Source organism: Tenrec ecaudatus, chromosome 8 (assembly GCF_050624435.1).
Source record: "Tenrec ecaudatus isolate mTenEca1 chromosome 8, mTenEca1.hap1, whole genome shotgun sequence".
In the NCBI taxonomy this organism is placed as follows: Eukaryota; Metazoa; Chordata; class Mammalia; order Afrosoricida; family Tenrecidae; genus Tenrec; species Tenrec ecaudatus.
Window position 1 is genome coordinate 20,931,543 of NC_134537.1, and position 21,884 is coordinate 20,953,426.

General features: G+C 45.4%; 1 protein-coding gene across 2 annotated transcripts in view; it reads left to right on the forward strand.

The window, feature by feature from the left end:
- Positions 1-6,931: 6,931 nt before the first annotated feature.
- Positions 6,932-21,884, forward strand: part of USP13 (ubiquitin specific peptidase 13) — a 138,875-nt gene continuing 123,922 nt past the window's right edge. Inside the window, exon 1 of one of the 2 annotated variants that reach the window (XM_075556080.1) lies at positions 6,932-7,191. In XM_075556080.1, coding sequence (XP_075412195.1) covers positions 7,027-7,191 — 165 coding nt within the window. In that variant the 5' untranslated portion in view covers positions 6,932-7,026. The remainder of the gene's footprint in view (positions 7,192-21,884) is intronic. The other variant, XM_075556079.1, reaches the window with a different exon arrangement.

Here is a 21,884-nt window from a genome sequence, read left to right on the forward strand (position 1 = left end):
TCAATTGATATTCAGGGTTATTATCGCCATCTGTAGACTCTGGTGATGTCATCTTATACCTGTTTTTTTGGGCGTTTTCCTACCTCCCTTTCTTATCAGTGCATTGTACATGTGGGTAGTTCATTCTTGACTTCTTTCCATCCTTAAGCCAATGTTATCTTGGGAGCTGTTTTTCTTTGTTTCACTCGGGTGGGGTTGTTCTACATGATGGTCTCTTATTTATGCTTGGTGGGTGCTGTTCTTCTGTCCATACTGGGTCGGCAAGGATCTTTTGTAGGACTAGGTTTCTTCTAACGTATTCTTTGAGTTTTTTTCTTGTCAGGGAAGATTCTTACTTCTCCATCTATCTTGATATATAATTTGGCTGGTTAGAGTATTCTTGGGTTTGTGTTATTTTCCTTCAAATTTTGGAATATGTTACTCTACTTGCTCCTCTTCTTCATAATGTCCCCTGATAGGTGTGAGCATATTCTTATTTGAGAACATTTCTATGTGATGGCTTGTTTTCCCCTAGCTGCTCTCATGATTTTCTCCTTTTCCTCAAAGTTGGATAGTTAATTATTATGTGCCTTAATTATTATGTGAACTTCTTCGGAGTTTAGTCTAGCCGGTGTTTTTTCAGCCTCCTAAATGGTTGCCTGGTTTTCATTCATTAAGCTGGGAAAGTTTTCCTCAAAGAATTCTCTCATTGTTGTTGCAGATATCTTCTTTGTTGTGCCTTTTCTTTTTACTTGAGCCTTTTGATATCAGCTCTTAATTATTCCTTCCCTCCCTCATCATACCACCCTCGTGAACCCTTTATAAATTATATATATATTCACATATTACACCATCCAATGTATCCCTTGACCCACAATTCTGTTTTGGTCCCCTTCAAGGTGTGCTATGCATCCATCATTGCTATTCTTGAGAACAGAAAGCCTTAGCTCTCTCTTGGGGAGACTGGTAAACTACCGGTGTTATGATTCGCAGCCTCATTCGTAATGCAGTACACCACCAGGGTGCCCACTACTCCTCCCACTCACTGCCATCCAGTTGATTCAATTCACAGTGACTCTGCAGGGTAGGGAAGAACGGCCCACGTGGGTTCCTGAGACTGTGACTCTTTATAGGAATAGAAAGCCTTGTCTTCCTCCATTGGAGCAGCTGGTGGTTTCCAACTGCTGACCTTGTGGGAAGCAGCCCCACATACAAGCACTACTATGCCTCCATGGATCTTCCACAGCACCCTAGGATTTGGTAATTCACTAGAACAACTCACAGGACTCAAGAAAATCTATACATTTACCACTATGGTTTTATAATAGCCAATAGGATAGAAAAGAAGATATGTGTAAGGAGAGACCTGGAAGGGTCCTCAAAAGGGAAGTCCTACCTTCCCAGGTACATAGATGTCCTCCACCAGTGAGGAAGGCCCATGGCACTTCCATGTCCAGAGCTTTTGTTGGAGTAATTTGAGCTTCAGCCCCATTTTTCTGCAATTAGTTGAGATGAGGAGGTGGTCTTTCTGGCCTGGCCAACCAGGTGACTGCATTTTCCTAAATCTCCAGGTGTTATGCAAAGGCTTCATCAAAGTCCCTTCAATCACAGAAATTTGTAAGATATTACAGGTTATTTATCAAGGACAAAACGAGTTCACTGATGGTGACCAGAGGTGAGAGGGGGCGTAATAGACTACAGAGTAAACAGGTAGTAACTTGGATGAAGAGGAAGGTAGTATCCAAGAATAGGGGTCCGAGGGGTAGAGAAGCAGGGCAAGCCATTGGGAGGTTTGATTGTTGTGGAATGCAGAAATGATTATCTGATCTGAAAATCTTCACAAATTCTGGACGTGCTATCAGAAGAGAGCAATCCCTGAAAAAGGACATCGGGCTTGGTAAAGTCGAGGGGCAAGGAAGGAAAGAAGTTCCTTAAGGCGGATGTTATGTTATTAAACAGTGGCGGCAACACTAGGTTTAAACCTAAGAACAAATGTGAGGAAGGCACAGTGTTTGCTTCTGTTATATGTGCGTTGGGTTGCTATGAGTTGGAACTGACTAGACTACACCTAACAACCACAATTTTCAATGAAAAGTTAAAATAAAAAGAAAACAATTTTTATTGTGAATTCGGGGGAGGATTAGAGCAGATGCTCACTTTCACATTCGACAATTCATAATATTTTGATTCAACTCATTCAATGCTGTCCCCTTAACGTTCCATCATTTAGCCTACTTCCTCCCAGTGTGTGCTATTTCTATGCCCTCTTCCTAGCTCTCTGAAGTTTGCCTTTGATCTTAAATGCTTGATTGCTCTAACACAGGGGTCGGGGTAGAGTTCAGTTCCAGATCTGAATGATGACGAAGGAGCATCGTTTGGGGGTTCCAGCCACTAAGTCTGCTATCCTGATTTTGAATTCTCCATAAAGTTTCTTCTCTCCAGGACTTTCTAATATGGTCTTTTTCAGAGCAGTTGGTCATGGCAGCCAGGCATCATTTCATTCTGTTTTCAGGGTTGTGGAAATGTTCCCAGTGGACTAGTTGTTTCTTTCTTTTGATTTTCATCATTGCTATCATCTCTGGACACAAAGAGACCAATCATTGCACCTTCGATGGCTGATTATGAGCTTTCAAGACTCCACCGTCTTTGTGAACTGTGTAATATCGGTTGACCTTGATGTCCCCCAAGAATGGAAAGATCCAATTCTTTGGGTAAAGTTAATGCAAACCTCAAAGCCATGTGAATGAGTATATGACTTTACCCCATCACAGAACATTACTGGGAAGTCTGAGGTCATGAGTTATTCCATTAACTCAACCTGTGGGTCGTGACCCCCTTGAGCGTAAAACGACCCTTTCACAGGGATCACCGGATTCACAAAGTAGCAAAATTACAGTTATTAAAGCAACGAAAATAGCTATGGTTGGGGGTCCCCACAACATGAGGAACTGTATGAAAGGGCTGCAGCGTGAGGAAGGCTGAGAAGCACTGCTTAACAGCAATCATTAAGATTTCTTTGTTTTTCCCCCCTCTCTGAAATTTCCTCAATTCCCCCTTTTTTGGTATTAGTCAAAATAACTAATATTTTCGTCATATTTTAGTTCAACCTCTGTCACTTCTGGGAATAATATTTGTGCAGCAATACATTTCACCCAAAAGACACAAAGTGGACTGGAAAACATATCCATTACAATGTCACGGACGTGAGTCATTCATTTCATGGGCATTTATTGAGAGCCTGAGATAGGCAGAGCAGGACCACCCTGAGCAGGCAATAAAGAGGCCTTAAACACGGATGCTACAATGAACACAGAACCACGAGTGATAGTAAGAAACAGAACTTGTTTAAAAAAATGTGCCATCTAGATTGAGGATAAGACAGGGAACCAGATTGCGGTGACAGGAGGGTCATTGTAAGGCCCTCTCTGATGCCAAGCACAGGCGGTTGGCACTGAACTTTTAAGAGTGCTCCCTGAGGGTTGGAGCAACAAAACAAAACAAAAAAAGTCTTCAGGGGAAAGTCAGGACATCTTGAAAGGATTGAGAAGACAGATGAGGGGAGCTTTCCACTAAGGCTTGGAGACAGATACATATCCAGAAGGGATGGTGAGTCCAGGCCACCAGAAGAGTAGGAGTCGAGGTTAGGGCTGACAAACAGATACACCTTAGATTGGAGAGGCCCTTGAATGCCAGGGCACCAGAGTCTGGGCTCCACCCTGAGCATCATGGGAGGGGCTTCTGAGCAATAGAGAGTTGGCATAATCACCCTGATGTGATAAACATCAGTTGTTAGTCTCAATCTTTGGAAATATCTGTGGCAAGACTCACTGAATTTATTTTGGAATCTAAAGTTGTTTGATGACCATCGCTTCTTTGGCCTGCTCACCAATCAAAAACCAGGATGCTGAAGCGGTTCTAATAGTAAAGGAGTCCGATGATAAATTCACAGGCAGAATTTGTAAAATTAAGTTAAAATTTGTAAAATTAAGTCAAATTTTGATGGTGAAGGCACCGTCTTACTTCTGTGAAGTTTCTTTTAGGAATGTTCTTAGATGAATTATTTTATTAAAGAACACGCGGAACAGCATTAAAGTCATTTGAAAGAGAGGGAAATCACATAAACAAATCTCAAATATAACTATTTAAATCTTAAGCGTCTTTCTAGTCAAAATATGTGTTCAGGTTTTGCCAGTTGCATGCAGTAAGATTGTACAATCAGTTTTGTTTTCTTTAGAGTTAACATTCTAGAAACATAAGATAGTAATTAAAAAAGCAAGAAAATAGTAATTTTGAGATCTGTTTAAGATTTGGGTAAATGTCTTTTGCAAATGTGCTCAATTTAATCATTCCTCCATGTTTAGATGGCTTTGACCTTCTTCTGGTCTGATTAGATTTGTTCAATGGTGTGATTTTTTTCATTCTGGTGTGCAGAGGTGAGATTCAGTCTGGTAGTCAACTCAGCCCTCTGGACGGTCATTGGTGACTGGAGACCCAGATTAGAAGCATCCTTGACTGATCACTCCAACGGACTGTACAGATATTATAAGTTTTGATGTCTATCACTACATGATAAAAGTGCAAGGCAGTTTTTTAGCTTTTATTACTATTACTGGCTATTATACTTGCCTTCTTTTCAAATTGAGTGTTATTAGCTTTTTAAAGCAATACTTGCACATGATGAAAATCCAAATAAGCACAGAAAGGTAAAGAGGGGTGGTAAGCCTACTCCGTGTGTAGACACATACGGATACATGTATCTGAGGACAATGGTAACAACATCTTTCCTAGGTAAGAGCAATGGAAGGACATGGTATTCAAAAATGCTGGAGTATCTACTGCATATCATTAGCCTGGCACTTAGTCCTTGTCAGTCAATACACATTGATTTGAACTCTGCTCAGTTCACCTAGTAATATGAACTGAAGATTGTTGTGCACCAGTACATACAGAGCAACTTCATCCCTCCGCCCCCAGTGGTACTGTTTTCACCATTCCCGAAGTTGAATCTGTAGGCTGTTCCCAGTCGTTTATTATTGTAAACGATGCTCCAACAAAACGCCTTCCAAAACTCCAAACCCACAGCCATCGAGGCGATTCTGACTCACGGTGACCCTAAAAGACAGGGTAGGTAGGACCTTCCCTGGGGGTTTCCAACAGTAACTCTGCAGTAGTAGAAAGGTTAGCAGTACAAAACATAGCCCATTATGCAACCAAACAGCTCTACACAAGGCGAATTTCTCTTTAGGCAAGAAATGGCTGGGAAAGAGTATGCATATGATTGAGCTTGTTAGAATTCCTTCCAAGAGATTTACCATCCCCATTCCCGCCTACAATGAGCACTAGAGCCTAAATCCCAAACCTAGACCAACCCAGAAGAACAACCTGAAGGGCGAAAAATGGTGTCTCTTGGATTGAACTTTCACTTAATCTCAGTTTTTTAAACTGTGAATTTGGAATGTCATGAACCTGGGAGAAAAGCCGATTTCTAGAGAAACCAGCATTCCTCCATAAATGGCTAAATAAACTTCATATGTGAAGCAGAAACAGGCTTACAGTGAAGGTGATAGGCTAGTGAGAATAAATTCAAAACAAGAGCTGGCGGATTGCCTCTGTCCACTGGCAGGCCAAGCAAGTGCTTATGTGTTGCTCTAAGCCACCTCGCTTTTCATCTTCCACTCAGGTAGTACCAGGGCGTCGTGTGTTACATGAACGTGTGGTGCGCTTTAGTCTGGCTTGAGGGTATGCAAAGGTAGAAGGCTGGCCTGTCTACTTAATATCCAGTTCCAGGTATCTGGGAGAACAGGGCAAGGTTTAGCGCGATCGGGAAATGGGCAAATCTTGGGAGTCCAGGAAGGCAAAAAGAGAAAGTAAACAACAACAACAACCAGTCTAGGGATTACTTTATCTGGTCTTGCCTTACCGGAATCATTTCGTTTCACCTTATTTCTTGCTATTTCGATGTTTCATGAAATGACAAGCGATCACCGGGTGCTCTTCGTTGCAAGTATTATGCGTGGAGTTCAGGGAACCCAGTGGAATGGAACTCGTGTCTTAAGCATATTGTGGAGAAAAGTAAAGTGTTCCATCGGACATACCCAGTTCGCATCACCCCCTCGGACCAACCCATTTCTTTTAAGGGACTCCATGCGTAAGGCTAAATCAGGCAGTAAACTGATCGGGATCGGCGCCTGGAAACACAGGACTTCCCTAGAGATGGCTACAGTTAAGACTCCCTCTGTCCCCACAAAGATCCTGACCCTCCACCCGATGCGTACCCCCAAGCGTTAGTACTGAACAATAATATATTTCGATCGTTTCTGGACCTTACCCTAGTCTCGGAGCTTTGGATGTCTGTTTTTTTTTTTTTTTTTTAAAGAAAAGTGAGCAAGAAAGCCTTAGTGAGGCATCAGCCGGAGCGCAAAGGGCAAATTTGGATTCGAGCCCGCAGTGGGGTACCAGATTTGCGCCTCCAGAGCCAACCCAAGCCGGTGACGGCACCGCACTCTTCTTAAAAGAACCACGGGCTTCGCGCAGTCCGAAAGGAAGCCTGCCCATTGTGGCGGCCGCCTCGGACTTGCCCCGGTCCAAGCCAGGGCTGACGGTCCAGAACACCGGCCGTGCCGCCCGGCAGCGCGCTCGTGGGCGGAGAGGGGCGCCCCGCGCGGAGCCCTCCTTCCCGCGGGCCCTGGCGCCCCCGCCCGCTGCCGGCGCCCGCGGGGCTCGCGCTCCGGCCACTGGCCCCTCGCCCGCGCCCCCTCCCCGGCGCGCTGCGGCTGGCGCTCCCCAGCGCCCCGCCCGACGCTGCAGCTGTGCCGGCGGTTCGCCATTGGATTAAAAATAGCAGCGTCCCCCCCGCCCCCCAGCCCACCCCACCCCCATCGCCGGCCCCCGGTGCCCGCTCCCGCCCCGCGGCCCTCTCCCCGCCCCGGCTCCGCTGGCCGCGCAGCGCGTCCTCCGGGCCCAGCCGCTCGCCCGCCGCCGCCGCGCGACCCCGGCTCGGGCTCCGCTCCGCACCGCACCCGCCCCGCTCGAGCGCGCGCCGCGGCCATGCAGCGCCGGGGCGCCCTTTTCGGCATGCCGGGCGGCGGCGGCGGGAAGATGGCTGCAGGAGACGTCGGCGAGCTGCTGGTGCCCCACATGCCCACGATCCGCGTGCCCAGGTCCGGGGACCGGGTCTACAAGAACGAGTGCGCCTTCTCCTACGACTCCCCCGTAAGTGAGGCGCGCCGCGCCCGCGGAGGGTCCCGGTGCCGGCGGCCTGCGGCGCCCGCCGGCCGCCCAACTCGGCGGCACGGGAAGCTGGCGGGGCGGGGGGCGACGGGGACCTCCTCCTCCGGGCGGCCGAGTTGGCTTCGGGGCGCTGCCGTGGGGCGAGCACTTGGGGAGCCCCTGCAGCCCGCCCCTCCCAGGCGGGGGGGGGGGGTGCGCGCCGCCAGCCTCCCTCGGCGGCCAGGGCCCGAGTCCCCAGCAGCGCGTCCCCCGCCCCGCCGCCGTTCCCGAGCCCGGCGGCATCCTCGAGTTGCCCGGGCTTCACTGCGCGGCGCAGAGGGTTGCAACCTTCCCGGGGCAAGAGCCGCGAGCGGAGGGCGGGGCAGTGGAGGCGATGTCTTCGCCCCCCCCCTCCCCCCACCCTCCGGGCTCCCAGGACCGTTTGCTTGGCCGGGACAAGCCTGCTGTTCCTCTCTTGAGCATTTCTTCCTCAACTTCCCTCCTCTATACGCACCCCCCTCCCCCGCCCCCAAACACACACATTCTTTCCTTCCCATCAATGTCAGAAGAAACCTTCGGTGCCTCCACTTGGGCAGCAGGGATATGGGGTCTACTCGATTCTTAGGGCTTTCTCAAGCCTTTCCGCTTTCTCCTCCATGAGTCACTTTTACGAAGATGCACCAGTAGAAATGATTCAAAGTTCAGTTCCAAGCCCTGACCTCAGAGTCTGGAAGTCAAGACCGGCTCCTGCCTTCCAGCCCGGAGGGGCTGTTGGCAGTGGTTTTTCACCTGGCTGTGTGGGTACGTGGGAGGAGGGTGAGTGTGCCTTTTGGGGAGTCAAAACGGGCTTCAAAGTGACTCAGCTGTCTGGCCTTTATCATGTCTTTCTGAGGACTGAGTTATTTTTATCCAAACACTTTGGATCTCATGTGTCACCCAGCGGAACTCAATGCTTTGGAGGTTGATTGTAGGGATTGAGACGGATTTCACAGTAGACTTACACCTTTTATTCCTATCGTGCAGCGTTGGAGGGGGAGGAAGAAAAATCCATAAGACCGGTCAAATGTCCAAAGTACCCTCTATGATCTGGTGCAGGAATTTTGGCTGTTTTCAATTCATTTGGCATTATAGTTACAGTCCCAGAATTCGTGTCGTCTGTGACAGTGAGCTCTTCTTTGTGTTGGTCAATCCCAGATCATTTTGGGCATAAGCATTTTAGCTATTTGTTGTTGACGATGATTTTTTTCTTCTGGATTTATGTGGAGTGAGATGGCTGTACTTTAAGCCTTAACAAATATTTAGCGAAGACACCACTCACAGCTGCTGTCACAGTGCCATTAAAACCCATAGTCCACAGTGTTTGAAAATGTCATTGTCACCTTTTGTGTCCTGCCTTGGGAATGGTGCCCACTTCTAACAGGGGAGAGGGAGGACGGATTAGGAGCTCCCTGAAGAGGAGCAAATGGACCAAGTCTCTTAGGATAGCCCCACACGCAAACTTGGGAACCTCCTTTCTCCGTGTTTAGTTTGAGTTGCTCTTCCTGTTGTGCTCTTCCACTTTGCTATTGAAAATTGTTAGCACAAAATAGAGTGTATGGCAGGTTGGTGGGGGGCGGGTGGGGGGAGATGCCTAGTTTAATTAGACCCCAATCTTAGGAGAATGCAGTGTGCCAAACACTATTGTGGAAGCATCTTATTTAGTAAAATGTTGATTTCATTCACATCGCTGCAGTTCCTTGGGGGATACTGGGCTTATTTACAAGGCCAATGAATCAGTGTAAGTCATTATCTGTGTTTCAGGGGTGAGGGAGAAGGAAGGTTTTAGAACAGCTTCTCTTAAAGCACAGTTCATGATAAGGTGAGATATTTTCTTATGGTATGTATTTCACACGTCATCATGAATCCAGTGAAGGTTCACCGAGCATCTCCTGTGTGCCAACGCATGCGTGCAGCGTTAATCATGTAGAACAAATTAACCACGTTGAGCAATATTTTAATCCGCAAGTACTGCGGGTTTATGGTAGAAAGAAGGCTAAAGCCAAATGAGTTACAAACTAAGTCATGCACTGAGTACATTTGAAGAAGGTCATTGCCTAAGACGGCCAGAAATAAAGGCAGAGGAAATTACAGGTGCAGACACATGAAGGGTGAGTTGTTTCTTGTTATTTGCCTGTAATGTATTTGGAGAGAAAAGACAAATTTGGCAAGTAACAGGATGTGATAGCAGAACCAAATGGAGAGAGTAGGTGTGGAGGCCTGAGTACCTCGAAAATGGTCTTGGTTTTGTAGTCAGTTACGGGATGGTAGGGTAAGTACTGGGGTTCAAAGTGGAATTGGAGGAAGCCTTGGATCAGCAAGCTCGTTGATGGTAATGTGTCATATGGAGGGAAGATAGCATGTCGGTAAAGTGTCAGGTCTGTAGCAACAGGGAAAACTTTCAGTTAGATAGATGATTGGTAGCCTCTGAGCTCAAACATCGAAGTGGTAGAGGACCGGGCACTGTTTTGTTCAGCCACGAAGGCACCATGAGAGCCAACTTCACTGTAGCTGACAGCCACCCCTAGCACTGTATCGAAGGCCCCTGTAAACACCTTTGTGAGTCACCTTTTAAGTTGTGGGTCTTGACCAGGGCAGCGTTTCATAATCTTCCCCCTTCCTACCTTCTGGAGCTGAGCAGGTGCTTTGTAAGAGTTATTTTAGGGGGACAGACTACAGAAAAGTGGGTGAAGGGAGATGTTGGACAGTGTAAGATATGACAAAATGAAAATTTATAAATTATCAAGGGTTCATGAGGGAGTGGGGAGCGGGGAGAGGGGGAGAAATGAGGCGCTTAAGCCAGGGCTTACATGGAGAGCAAATGTTTTGAGAATGATGAGGGCAACGAATATACAAATGTGCTTTACACAGTTGATGTATGTGTATGGATTGTGATAAGAGTTGTATGAGCCCCTAATAAAATGATTAAAAAAAGTTATTTTAGGGTAATTGAGAATTTGTTTTCTATCTACCTCTTTTGGTTTCACGGCCTCAGGTGGCATAGTGGTGGCATGTTAGGTTGTAACCAAAAGGTCAGTGGTTTGAAACCAACAGTCTCCCCGAGGGAGAAAGACAGGAATTTCTACCCCTGCCAAGAATTACCCTCTGGGAAATCCACAGGGCATAGTCCTACCCTGACCTGTAGGGTTGCTATGAGTCCACGTCGACTCCGTGGAAGGGAGTTTTTTGGGTTTCATCCCAGGTCCACTTTTAAACCTAGATTTGTAGGTTCTCCTTTCCCTGTTGGTTCATCCTGCTTGGTCTGTCAGCTGCCTTCCCAATGGAGTCTTTGTTCCAGACACAGTCATCAAAGCCGTTCTCTAGTAAAATATGTTTGTTACCGTGTCGCTCACCGTAGTAAGCTTGGAAATTCGGTTGGCAGGTGTTAGGTAGAATGTTTGGTCCTGTTATATGGAGAAATTTACCTCAGTTCATGTGTCTCGTCACAAGCCTCCGTGGACCACCAGGTAAATCTGTACCCCATTTCTTGGGTTGTTGGGCCTCTCCTGTATCTGAATGCCCGTCATCCCACCATACCTCAGTTGCTAGCCATCTGCGTCTTTCCTCCTTTCCTCGGCATGCCTGCATTGCTTCGCCTGTGCGCTACAGCCCAGCCCTCGGTCCCAGTGTATATTCTGTACTTCCCTTTCCCTTGTACCCATTTCATTTTACTTTTTTTTTTGTTGACATCTACCAGGTGTGAAGCCTTGTGCCAAGCATTAGGTCCTGGTGAGGAGCTTGCCATCCTTGTGCTAATTGGATTTGAGTGGAGAGGCTCATGGTGTACCTCCGGTCAACTGCAAATGCAGCCGGAGTCAAGGGCTTTGGCACAAGAAGTTAATTTTAGAAAGGTATCCTAGGGAACAGCGGTGGAATAGGGACAAAGGAAAGGGTGACAGAGGGAAGGAGAGAAAGTCAATCCAAGAGCGAGCTGCTGAGCTGGTTACCATGGTGGGCGACTGGTCCTCAGTCCCTCTGGGAACTCGGAGAACTGCAGCATGAACCTCACACTTGTCCACCTGATCCAGGGCTACCCAAGCTCACAAACCCACTGCCGTTGACTGAGAGTAGAACTGCCCCCATGGGTTCCCAAGACTTAGCTCTTTATGGGAGTAGTTAGGCTCATCTTTCTCCTGAGGACCGGCTGGTAGTTTTGAGTTGCTGGTCTTGCGGGTAGCAGCCCAATTTGTAACCTGCTATACCACCAGGATTGATTTGAGCCAGGGTAGAGGCAACATGTGTCTATGGGCTTCTATGTCCTATTGGTTCTCAACCTTCCTAATGCCGCGACCTCTTAATACAATTCCTCATGTTGTGGTGACCCCCAACCATAAAGTTATTTTCGTTACTACTTCATAACTATCATTTTGCTACTGTGATGAATTGTAATGTAAATATCTGATATGCAGGATGTATTTTCTTTTTGCGTGTATGTGTTATATGAATACATTTTAATAAACTGATTCTTTGCCTCTGCCACTAGGATCCATCTCTCTTTACTTTCATCGTCGTCAGCTCCCATTGACAAGGCCACGATGCCAATCAGCCTTGTTGAGGGTGTTCCTCTTTTTTTGTTGGTTTAATCATTTTATTAGGGGCTCATACAACTCTTATCACAATCCCTACATACATCAATTGTGTAAAGCGCATTGGTACATTCATTGCCCTCATCATTCTCAAAACATTTGCTCTCCACTTAAGCCCCTGGCATCAGCTCCTCATTTTTTCCCCTCCCCCCTCCCTCACGAACCCTTGATAATTTATAAATTATTATTTTGTCATATCTTGCCCTGTCCGATGTCTCCCTTCACCCACTTTTCTGTTGTCCGTCCCCCAGTGAAGAGGTTATATGTAGATTCTTGTAATCGGTTCCCCCTTTCCACCCTACCCTCCCTCTACCCTCCTGGTATCGCCACTCTCACCACTGGTCCTGAATGGATCATTTGCCCTGGATTCCCTCTTTCCAGTTCCTATCTGTACCAGTGTACAACAGGATGTATTTTCATTGTGACAAATTGAACATAATGAAAGCAAAGTGATCACAAAATAATATGTAATTCTATATTGTGAAATATTTATTTTTGATGACAAATAATGAAATTTTGTCTTGTAGCACGGGTAACAGTCTTCATGCTGGGTACTCCTATGCGGGCGTATCTGCATGTGGGTGGACCCACCTGGAGGCGGATAGAGGAGCGGAGTCTCGCTTCCTAAGACCATCGGAAATACGTGTTTTCCAATGGTCTTAGGTGACCCCTGTGAAAGGGTCGTTTAACCTCCAAAGGGGCTGCAACCCACAGGTTGAGAACCGCCGTCTGAGAGGATGGAAATGTCCTCACTCTCCCAGGTTTGCCAGAATGGCGAAGGTTCTCAGCAGCACCAGATTCTAGAACTATCAGATTGCATCTGCAATGGCCATCAGCTGTGCACAGGGGCCAAAATAAGATGTGGTCTCAGGAGATAGGAGATGCAGCGTAAACAGTGCTCCCCTTCCCCCCATCCACCTGCAACATCAGGAATTTTGTAGAAAGGGGCTTTTCTTCACACCTGGGAGCTCTGAGATGTCTTGGTGATGATGTGACGTCAGTCACTGTTGGCTCTCTTCCTTCCAGGGGCTCTTTTCAAGATGGAGGAGGTGATGCTGGTGGCAGAGTCCTGATGTTCGTGGCTGGTGTAGACAGCCACCAAACAGGCTTTGAGGTTCTCCCTTGTGCTTGTGGACAAACTGCTTCTCAAAGTGTACTTCCTGGGAACGTGGTGGAAAAGCAGCTGTCTACTGCATTAATGAGTCTGGGCTGGGGTCCAGCAATCAGGGTTTTAATAAGCTGTCTAGGTGATTCAGATGCCGGGGCTAGTTTGAGACTCTGTGATAGTTTATGAGTGCCTGAATCCTTCCTCAGAACATGTTTGCATAGATTACGTTCTTCAAGCCACACGACAACCCTGTGTCTCGACTGTGATCATCACCACTTTGCAGAGCTCACACAAACGCGACGTGGCAGGACGGGGGACCTGGAGCCAGGCTGTGCCTGGCTTTCGAATCTGCCTGGTTTTTCACAGCAGTGATTTGTGTACCACCCGACAGGTGAATTTGGGATCGAGGTAGAGTCTAGTCTACCTGGCAGACGACCCTTCCTAATGAGTAGATGGATATGAGATATGAGATAGGAAAGCAAAAATAGGTGCTTACAACTCTTTCCTTCCCTCCTTCCTCTAAGGATGTAAACCTAATAAAGTGAATCGAATCCGTTTCACACATTTCCCCTCCGGAAGTGACAGGCCTTTAAAGTTGTTCTAGGGTAGGGGTTCTCCCGCTTTTTGTTTTCAATGCCTCTGTATCCTCTTTAACTATTTTAGAAGACCCCCAAAGAGCTTTTGTTGCTGTGGCTTGTATCGATATTTACCAGATTAGAAGGGATGTCTGGGGGAAGGGGGGAATGTAAATCACAGCACTCGTTCCGTTAGCTGTGAGGGATGAATGTGATGTCACGAGGTACTGTGTCCTCTGAAAAGTGTCATGGCGTGCTTGGGAGAGAACGGGAATGGAAAGGACAAGCAGTTGATTCTCAGCTTCTGCTGTTTGACAATTTGCCTACTTGCTAAAATTTATTTGTAACCCCAAAATTGTTCTTCCTGGACATGCATATGGGCAGAGCAAGCGAAAAATTTGGGTTGCCCAAAGAGAACATTCCCAGTTGAAGTCCGATAAGCATGAACTAATTCAGTTATCCAAACAACAACAAAAACCAAATCCTCTGCCATTGAGTTGATTCCGACCCATAGTGACCCTGTATAGGGTGTCTGAGACTGTCTTTAGAGGGGCAAATAGCCTCATCTTTCTCCCTCGGAGCAGATGGTGGGTTTGAACCTTGGACCCTGTTGTTGGCTGGCCAATGCTTACCTCAACAACGCTTCTTAAGTTCATGTTTGCAGGGACTCTAAAGAATATACTGCTCTGCCCAAGGCCTCTTCTGTAAGGCCCCTGTGCTGTGAAAGTAGTTTTGGTGGAGAGCAAATGTTTTGAGAATGATGAGGGCAATGAATGTACAAATGTGCTTTACACAATTGATGTATGTATAGATGGCGATAAGAGTTGTATGAGCCCCTAATAAAATGATTAAAAAACAAATAAGATGGGGGGAAAAAGAAAGTAGTTTTGACTGTATGGTGGTGTGAAGGGTTCCAGGTCATATTTTGAGAACCCCAAAACCTAGAATTTGGTCGAGAAAAGGAAAATTATTATGCCACTCACATAACTTCATTTCATCGTGGTTCTTATGGGTGCAGATGCTTGCATTTGTGGTGATTGAAAACTTAGCTGTGCTCTTAATCTTGGCTCAGTCAGATGATCAGATGTCACGACAGTCAGATAACACAATGAGCACAGTCACCGTAGAGCAAATTACAGTTGAGAGAGTTTGGTTAGCTCCTCCTCCTGGGAGCAGCTACTTGTTTCCAAGATGGAATTCAACGCTCTGGGATGATAACTAAACAGGAAGGACAGTTCTGATTTTTGGAGGTGATCATGAATGAGTTTTACATTGTTGGACATTTTCCTTGTTGTTAGGTCTCTCTCTCTCTCTCTCTCTGTGTTTGCTGTTCTTTGTGAGTGTGATGTCATTTAATTAGCTAGGACATTTTGATTTTCATTTTGATTGGTGTGAGGGCTACTGTTTACTAAAGTTCCAGAGGTTTCTTATGGAACCCTCTTGGTCTTTTCTGGGAGCTGGTTGTTTTTATTTATTTATTTTTATAGTTTTATTGGCACAGCATCCACCTGTCACACGACTCAGTCGTTCACTCATATCCAGAAGAGCTGTCTGGTCCTGACCACACTTCATTTGAGCACATTCTCTTCTGTCTCGTATCCATAGTCCCTAGCTCCCCATTCCCAGCTCCCCCCCCCCCAGCCAGGTTCGCAGTCTGTGAATTTTGGAATTACCTTTTTCTCTCTCCCCAGAAGCATTCCACTTATTCAGCTAGGTAGTTGGTATTTACCTTTATGCCTCTCACTAACATGCTGTGTTGCTGCTTCTGGATTTTTCAGGAACTGAGGATTGGAATCTCTCGTCACTCCTTGCTTCTGCTGGTCACACATACTGCCCACCTCCACATCTTCCTGCAGGTCACGATACCTGCACAGCTGCTGAGCCCAGTACAGACCTATCATGCCTCCGTTTTTCAATGAATTTTTGTTTTCCCAGCAACTAATAATTTGACATTTTTTTGCTTTTCTTAGAATTATCACCATTTCCACAGGAACAACTTTGCCACTTGTCCGAATCTCTTAGAACATCCAGGTGTATCAGTAATTCTGTTAGTCTTAAAAAAAATAATTTCAATAATCATTTTATTGGGGGCTCTTCTAGCTCTTATAACAATCCATACATCCATTGTGTCATGCATATTTGTACATTTATTGCCATTATCATTTTCAAAATATTTTCTTTCAACCGGAGTCCTCAGCTCATTTTTTTCGAACCCCCTCACCCTCCCACCCTCATGAACCCCTGTTAAACGATAAATTATTATTATTGTCATATCTTACACCATTTGCTGTCTCCCTTCACCCATGTTTCTGTTGTTCATCACCCTGGGTGGGGGTGGGTTATATGTTGATCATTGCTATCACCTCCCCTGGGCCCCCATCACCCTAACCTCGTTACTATCATTATTGTTCCCGAGGGGTTTATCTGTTCTGCATTTCATGTGTTGAGAGATCTTATCTTTGCCAGTGTCCATGCTCCAGTCTAGTTGGGTTTTTAAGGTAGTGTTGGGGTCATGATAGTGGGGGGAAGAAGCAATAAAGACCTAGAGGAATGTTGACTGTTTCGTCGGTGCTATACTGCACCCTGGCTGGCTCATTCCTTTCTTATGACCCTTAAGTCTCCACTCCATCCCCCCTCATTTGCATCAATATGATTGCTTGTTTTCGCTTTTGATGCTTGATACCCGATCCTGTCAACACCTCATGACCACACAGGCTGGTGTGCTTCTTCCATGTGGGCTTTGTTGCTTCTGAGCTAGATAGCTGTGTGTTTATCTTCAAGCCTTTAAGACCCCAGACACTATATCTTTTAATAGCTGGACACCATCAGCTTTCTTTACCTCATTTGCTTATGCACCCATTTTGTGCATATGTGATCCTATTGGGAAATGCCAGGTTATTTAATTCTGTTCGTCTTGAAGAAGTTTACTGTGGAGCCTTCTGATGGCTGTAGTTCACACTGGTTTTTCTTTCACCCTGTGAAGATTCTCCTCGTGGGTAATATATGTGTTTGATCACCCGGTAGTAGGTAGCTGTCATTCTGGGGTCTACCAGTAGTACTATTCTAGAATTCCCTTTACATCTCTCTGGGGATCCACTGGGTTACAGCCTTGTTTTGCAGTGGAACATAGTCTTTCAGCGTTCTGAAAAAAGGTTTGTGGGAAGTAAATGGCTTGCACCTTCTGAGATGTAGTTACTTCTTTTGACTCTCTACTCTGATCTCTTTGGAGATGTAGGAGAACACTGGCTTCTATGCTTGTTACTGTTATCTCATTTTGAAAGAAGTTCTATGCTGTGGATAGGATTGGGGTGGAACCAAATAAAGTATTATAACGACTTGGAGTCATTATAAAGTACTCAAAGACTCAGAGTTGGAAAATAAAATGGGAAGAAAACACACTTTACATATATCAAGTTGAAAATTCAAGAACCAGTTCACATCTCAAGTTTCAATATTCTAAGATTCTGTAGACAAAATATTGAATGATGCAGGAATCATCCAAAGACGATGTAAGGAATACACAGGGTCACTGTACCACAAAACTAAAACCAAAAGCTAGTCAGCCTTTAAAGAGGTAGACTATGATCAAGAACCGATGGTTCTGGACGAAGGTGTTCAAGCCTTGACGAAGTCCTTGACAGAATACAGATGGAAATCTTTCAACACATTGGTGAAACACTCCCAGCCCTGTGCCACGACATGTGGACATTTTAATAGCTATTTGGCCAATTGACTGCACAAAAATCCATATTTCACATACTCCAAAGAAACAGAACCCAACAGAATGTGAAAATTATCCAACAATATCATTAACATCCCATGCAAGTAAAATTTGGCTGAAGATCGTTCAACAACAGTTGCAGCAGTAGCCTGACGGAGCTGCCAGAGCTCCAACCCAGGTTCAGAAGCTGTGTAACAAAGGATATCATTGCTGACATCAGTGAATCATGGCTGAAAGCAAAGACTACAAGAAAAATGTTTACTTTTGTTTTATTGACTGTGCAAAGGCATTCAACTGTATAGATCATAATAAATTATGGGTAGCCTTGAGGAGAAGTGGAATTCCAGAATGCTACTTTGGACATGGATCAAGAGGCAGTCTTTGGAACAGAAAAAAGGAATACTGCATGGTGTAGAATCAGGAGAGTTATCTTCTCACCATATTTATTTAATCTGTATGCTGAGCAAATCATTCAAGAAGCTGGATTTATATGCAGAAGAATTGGACCTCACAATAGGAGGAAGACTTACAAATACGAACCTTCATTATGCAGATGACACAATCTTGCTTGTTGAAAATTAGGAGGACTTGGATCACTTGCTGATGACTATTAATGCCTGCAACCTTTAGTGTGAATTACAAATCAAGGTATAGGTAACATTATGATAAATGGAAAAATGATGGAAGTGGTCAAGTATTTCATCTTGTTTACTTCCACAATCAATGCTCACTGAAGTAGCAGTCAAGAAGTCAAACCACACATTGTGTTGGATAAACCTGCTACCCAATACCTCTTTAAAGTGTTGAAAAGCAAGGATGTTACTTTGGGGAGTAAGGTGCTCCTGATCCAAGCCATGACATTTTCATTCACCTCATATGCATGTGACATTTAGGCATTGAATAAGGAAGACCGGAGGAAAATGTATGCATTTGAATTATGGTGCTGGAGAATAATATTGAGGATACTATGGACAGCCAAAAGAACCAACAGCTGTCTTGGAGAAAATACCGCCAGAAATCGCCTTCGGAATGAGGATGGTCAGACTTCATTTCATATACTTGGACCAGTTCTTAGAAAAAGGCACCATGCTTAGTAAAGTAGAATGGCAGCCAAAGAAAGAGGAACCTTCAGTGAGATGGATCGACACAGTAGCTCAACAATGGCTGAAACATAACAACCACTGTGATGACGTCCACTTCTAGTTTTGCTCTTGAGAAGTCGGGAAATCTATTTTGATTCTTTGTCCTTTATATGTGGCCCTTTGTCCTTCCTTCTTACTCACTCAAGATTACCACTCTTTTCCCAAGGTGTCCATGGTTGTACTTGAACCTCCAATCTTTTTGCTACCAGTAAGTTAATTGTTTACCTCACCCAACTACTCTTTTTCTATCTGAATAAAAGTTCCATTGCCATCAAGTCAATTCTGACTCATAGCAACCCAATGGTCCTGAGTAGAATTGCTCCATAGAGCTTCAGGAGCTGTGAAGTTTTTTTTTTTAAACATTTTATTAGGGGCTCATACAACTCTTATCATAATCCATGCATATACATACATCAATTGTAGAAATGGATTGCTTCATTTTTCTCCCATGGAGTGGCAGGTGGGTTTGATCCACTCACCTCTCAGCAGCCCCACTCTTCTCACAGTGCCACTGTGGCCCTTCTCTTTGCCCATAGGTGTCCAGATTTTAGAGATAATTTGCCTTGATGTGGATCGTTCTTCATTTGTTGTCCTCGGAATTTGATAAACCTTTCAATTTGCAAGCCTCTAGCTAAGGGAAATTTTCTTAAATTATTTCTCCAAATTAGTTTCCCCTGTTTTTTCTCTCTCTTTTCTTTCTAGAACTTCCTCTTATAGATAGTAGACCTATTTTTATTCTTTTCTCTATTTTGTACTTCTATCTTATTGTTCCGATTTCTTGGAGAATTTCTCAACTTTTCTTGCAAACTTATAAATTTAGTTTTTAATTTCTGTTCTACATCTGTTCTTAATATTACCGGTTCTCCTCTCTGAATGTTCTTCTTAAAGTGATATCTTGTTCTTGCTTTAAAGAAGCCTGGTAAGGGTTCATGAGGGATGGAGGAGCGTCGAGGGAGGGAAAAAAATGAGGAGCTGATACCAGGGACTTAAGTGGAGAACAAATGTTTTGAGAATGATGAGGGCAATGAATGTACAAATGTGCTTTACACAATTGATGTATGTTTGGATTGTGATAAGAGTTGTATGAGCCCCTATTAAAATGATTAATCATATAAATAAATAGCAGGAGGTGGGAAATTTTTGAGCCTTAAAAAAAAATAAATAAAAAGAAGCCTGGTAGTGTAGTGGCTACCTGTGGGCTGTGATTTGAAAGGTCAGCAGTTTGAAGCCAACAGCTGCCCCATAGGAGAAGGACTGCCCTGTCCTATAGGTTCTCTATGAGTTGACATGGACTCTGGCAGGGAGTTTGGTTTGGTTAAGCTCTTGCTCTCTGGGCTCTAAGAGTCAGCATTGACTGGATGGCAGTGACTTTGGTTTTTGGATCTGAGGGTATTCATGATAAGTTTAGTATATAAGCTTTCTTTCCCTGTTTCTTGTTTTCTCCATGTTGACTTTAAAAAAGGTTCTACTTGCTGTCTTTCATGTTAGAAACCTTCCTCACACAGCTTTAAGTAGGATTCTTAAAAGCTATTTGGAAGCTATAGATTTTTTGGGTATCTGTATACATGGAAGTTGTAATGAATTTAATATACATCGGCTTGCCTGGACCACGATTCTCCATTGGTTGGCAGCTATGCGTAATGATGCAGTCATCTGCCTTGATGATCTGGTGTGATTAGCTGATTAATTGTAAGGGGACTAGGGTGAAATGAAACAACCTTAGGTCACAACCCCAATTTTCTGTAAGGGGAGTTCCCTGGAGTATGGCCTCCATCACCTTTTATCTTGCAAGAGATAAAATGTGAAAGAAACCAGAGGAGAGGAGGGAGTTTAGCTACCTCTGTGGCAGTAGTGTTGAGGCCCAATCAGACCTCCTTTGACTTTAGTAGGGAGGAGAATCCATTTCCCCACCAGCCCCAGGCTAATTGCCACAAGCCAGAGGCCAGGCAAGCCTCCACCTTCCTTCCATTACCCCTTTCTGACACCAATCCTTTCTTCCCCATTGCACTCTATTCTCTAAGTATTGATAAATCCCTGTCATAGCCACAGAGACAATATTATGGTCATGGGAGTTTGTTAGGGACATTAACAGATTACCACAAGCCTGCATCAGAAAACATTCACGATAGAGTCATTGGTTCACAGCAGTGCCACTTCTCAGCCAGTGGTCAAGTCTCTTTTTGGTCCTCCGCCTCTCAGTCCCTTGGCTTCTGTCTCTGTGGGCCAAGAAGCCCACTTGCCACACTACAATCTCAGCAGCCTGGCTCCTCTGCACTGTTTCCTGGTCTCTGTGCCATGGCCTCTGCTGCCTCTTCCCTCTCAGGCAGGGATCTTGCACATACTGCGCTGGTGGCTGTTTTTTCTTGATTGTCTGGAATCCGCTCTTCCTGCTTGAGTTAGTTTATTGTGCCAACCTGGCCGATAAACACATGTGGGATTAATTGAAGGGCGAGGGAATAAATGGCTCAGTGAGCCTCCCCTTTCTAGCTCTCGGGTCTCTTGCTCTGTGATGGTCGGACCAGGGTGCAGCTGCCTTAGCAGTTCCCAGCTTCAGCTTGCAAGGCTCACTTCCTGCAAGACATCCCCAAGGAGAAGCTACATGAACCTACCCCGATGCAGCCCTGGGTGCTGGAGCAGCCGTGTGGAGACCCCTGCCAGCGCTGAGATGCTTACACATTCACTGACTCGGCTTTCCTCCTGCAGTCGGTGTCATTGCGTCTGCTTTGTGAGATGGAGGAGGACTTTGTGGATTGATGTTGGACATATGGGTTAATGTTGGACCTGTGGGCTTGGGCAGCACTGGGTTGCGATGTTTCCTTGATGCTCACTTACCCTTTCCACAAAGCTCTTTCTTATGCATGAGTTCTGTGGATTTGTTTCTCTAAAGTACCCAGACTAATGCACTGGTTTTGAGAGGGCTTTCTTATTTATATCCAGGGGGATGGGAAACTGACCGTTCCCTGAGCTAGAGTCATTTACGCCTTATTTGCATGGTCCCACATCTTCATTTGGTGAGAGTTACAGGGAAATGCATAGAAGAGCCATCAGTAATTCATTCCACTTCACTCCAACCACCAAGAAAGAAGAGCTGAAGAGAGGCTCCCTTTGGACCCTCGGTCACTTGGCTGAGTGCAGATCTTCTAAATTTGGATCAAGATGGATGCCAAGAGATCTGGAGATCTCTAAGGGATGCTGGGCCCATCGATGTTGAAAGAAGACAAGGCCCTTCCCCTTTAACTGAACTGTAAATTTGCACGCCTCCCTCCTAAACTGTTTAGAGAACAACTTTCTGTTTGTGGTGTTTGCGTTACTGCAGCTCTAGTTAAGTACAAGAGGGATGCTGACTGTGACGTTCGCTGTGGGGCGATCACTGCGGTCTTCCTTTGAGGAACGTCACATTTCAGTATCTTGAATTTTTCTCCTGTAATCCCCGGTGCCTGTGCTTTGGAACATAGCAGAGGGGAGGTTTTCTGGCAGCGTCGGAGTCCCTGCAGTGGTGTGCGATCAGGGGCCACGGGTGCCATTTCG